Source organism: Octodon degus, unplaced genomic scaffold (genome assembly GCF_000260255.1).
Source record: "Octodon degus isolate 3935 unplaced genomic scaffold, OctDeg1.0 scaffold00358, whole genome shotgun sequence".
NCBI classification, from domain to species: Eukaryota; Metazoa; Chordata; class Mammalia; order Rodentia; family Octodontidae; genus Octodon; species Octodon degus.
Window position 1 is genome coordinate 929,065 of NW_004524934.1, and position 2,904 is coordinate 931,968.

Below are 2,904 nucleotides of genomic sequence, written 5' to 3' on the forward strand. Positions count from 1 at the left end.
AGTAGGATCAGCATTTGAACTGTAGTGTTAAGTCAGTGTCAAAATTTAAGTTTCCCAGTTTTGTGTATGTCTGGCTTACCTCTGCTTTTCATATAGTTGTACAAATAATCAGAATGGATGGAATCATAAAAGTACAAGTAAATACGATCACTGAATATTCTCTTTCTTCCACTGATCTGGTTTACTGCTTACTTAAAAAGTTTTTGTTTATTTTTTCCATTTTATCCATAGTGGATATAGTCTTTTCACTGTAGTAAGAAAAGGGTAAAGTCTAAAATAAAAAATAGTACCACAACTTATTTTAAAATTGTTTGGCTTCATTTCTGCATACCTTTTATGTAGTGTGAGCATCATAGTATTTTATTGAGTTTTTATTCCAGAAGCTCAAGGGATTAATTCAGTGAATCAAAATTGGTAGAAGAATACACAACAAAATCGCCACAAAGGAATAAAAAAAAAATACATATTGGTGTGGAATGGGAAAGGGAAGCATGAGGGACAGTGTCCAGTGAGAAAAAAAAATAACAAATGACCCACTTTTTCTACTTGGGAATTATTTTAGGAAAAGTGATATATGCCAAGTACAGAACCATAATTCCTAATGTAAATATATATGCAGTATTTCATGACATTTTCAAAATGAAAACTTGTTTATACCAAGCACATTCATTATCTGCCTTGTTTTGACTCCACCTTCCATTAAAAATTTTTACTACTATAATGCTGTTCAAAGTTTACACTTTTTAACTGAACAAGAGCTTAACACTAGCAATTGACAAGTCCTTGATTGAGTGGATTGATGACATAATTTATAGGCCAACTATAGTAACAAGAGTGAGTACTTGCCCCATCAAAAATGCAATGTAACTGAGAGCATACACTAACATATTGCATATTGTTAATAAAAATTAGCAAAATAGAAGCATCAAAATATTTTTTATTCTTTTCTAAAATTAGTTATTATTCAGTAATCTTAGTGAAGGATTTTTATTTTTCTGACAATAACTTTACTCATTTATACAAAACAGATGAATATTTATTTTGTACCATGACTGTGAAAATTGAGTAAAATATGGTATGGAATGCACATAATGGACAAGTGACACAGAATAATTGATCTCACTCAAAAAGATATGTTTATTTACTTAAGATATTTACATCAGATGTCCAGGCTATACAACATTATGAGAGGCCACCATAACGCTAATGTTTGTATAATAAATAAAGATAAATAAAACAGTAAAACTTATTATAATACATGTTTTGATATATTTTAATAATGTAGACTTATGAATTTGAAAGTATTTCTAAGTAGAAGACTTATGTTTATCAGAAAAGTAGGAAGAATTGGGAACTAAACCATGTAAACATGCAAGAATATGTGCTACATATATATATATATAATTATTTAATATTAAAAGAAATATTATAACATCCTATAGAATGTAAGTCAACTTATTAAACTGTTTACTTCTATCTATAAGTCATTATAATAAAATGATTTAATTATTACATTAATCAAAAGAATGATTTCTTTTCTACAGATTTTTCTATTGATAATTAAAAATGATTATATGATAACTACACACTTCTAAAAAGTGTCACTTTCAGATCTTAAAGAAAGCTGAAGTCAGTGAGCTCAACACCTCAGGTAATTATGAGATGCACATCAGAGAAAAGTAAAACATTTAATTCCTTTTTTCCATTATTATCTTACAATTGCATTCATTCTTGTTAATAATAAATTTCATTTATTTTTATAAGACATTGCTTTATGAAGAAAGTTTTTGAAGGCTTGTTTTACTTGCTCATTCCTCAAGGTGTAAATAAAAGGGTTTAACATGGGGGCAATTGAAGTATTGAGAACAGCTACTGCTTTGGTCAGTGATGCTCTTTCATTTGCTGAAGGCTTCACATAAATAAATATGCAGCATCCATAAGAGATGGAGATCACAATCATGTGAGAGGAGCAGGTAGAGAAAGCCTTTTTCCTCTGACTGGCAGAAGGAAATCTCAGAATGGTGATGAGGATGCATATGTAGGAAAGAATCACCAATGCCAACGTGAAGAGCAGAATGACAAAGGCCATGTAAAAGCCAGTCATCTCCAAAAGCCTTGTATCTGAGCATGAGAGTTGTAAGATGGGGAAGTAGTCACAAGAGAAGTGATCAATGACATTGGAAGCACAGAAATCCAACTTGAGGACAGGCATGAGTGGTGGGAAAACGATCAGGAATCCTGCCACATAAGGCATCAGGACCAGAAGGGTACAGATTTTCTTATTCATGATGGTGGTGTAGTGCAGAGGTTTACAGATGGCCACATAGCGATCATAGGACATGGCAGTTAGAAGGAAAAATTCAGACACACCCAAGGCGATGAAGAAAAATAATTGAGTCAAACAGTTGTTATAGGAAATGGTCTTGACTTTAGTGATTATTGAATACAAACATCTTGGGATGGACACGCTGGTGAATGTGATTTCCAAGAAGGAAAAGTTTCGTAGGAAGAAGTACATGGGAGTCTTCAACTGTGAATCTAACAAGGTGAGAATGATGATGGTTAGGTTTCCAGTGATACTTAATATGTAAGTGATAAATAAAAAAATAAAAATTACAGGCTGCAGTTTTGGATCGTCTGATATACCTAAGAGTACAAATTCAGTAATCATTGTGTGGTTTCTCATGTTAGTATATTCTTTTGAAATTTATTTCTGAAAAACAAATAAAAATCATTAATTTAATGTTAATGAATAAAATTTTTAAACATAATGTTAACTATCTTTATGTCTAGTGAAATGAAGCAATCTACCTTTTGCCTTATCAGTATTTTTGTGACATCATCTCATTTCCATTACAATACAATGCCTGTATAACCCATTCCTACTGAAAAGAATTCCTGTAT

General features: G+C 31.3%; 1 protein-coding gene across 1 annotated transcript; it reads right to left on the bottom strand.

The window, feature by feature from the left end:
* Positions 1 to 1,747: 1,747 nt before the first annotated feature.
* LOC101588612 (olfactory receptor 6C3-like) lies at positions 1,748 to 2,686 on the bottom strand. The gene has a single exon (XM_004648174.1). It carries the CDS (start codon positions 2,684 to 2,686, stop codon positions 1,748 to 1,750), a length of 939 nt encoding a protein of 312 aa, XP_004648231.1.
* Between the last annotated feature and the right edge of the window lie 218 nt (positions 2,687 to 2,904).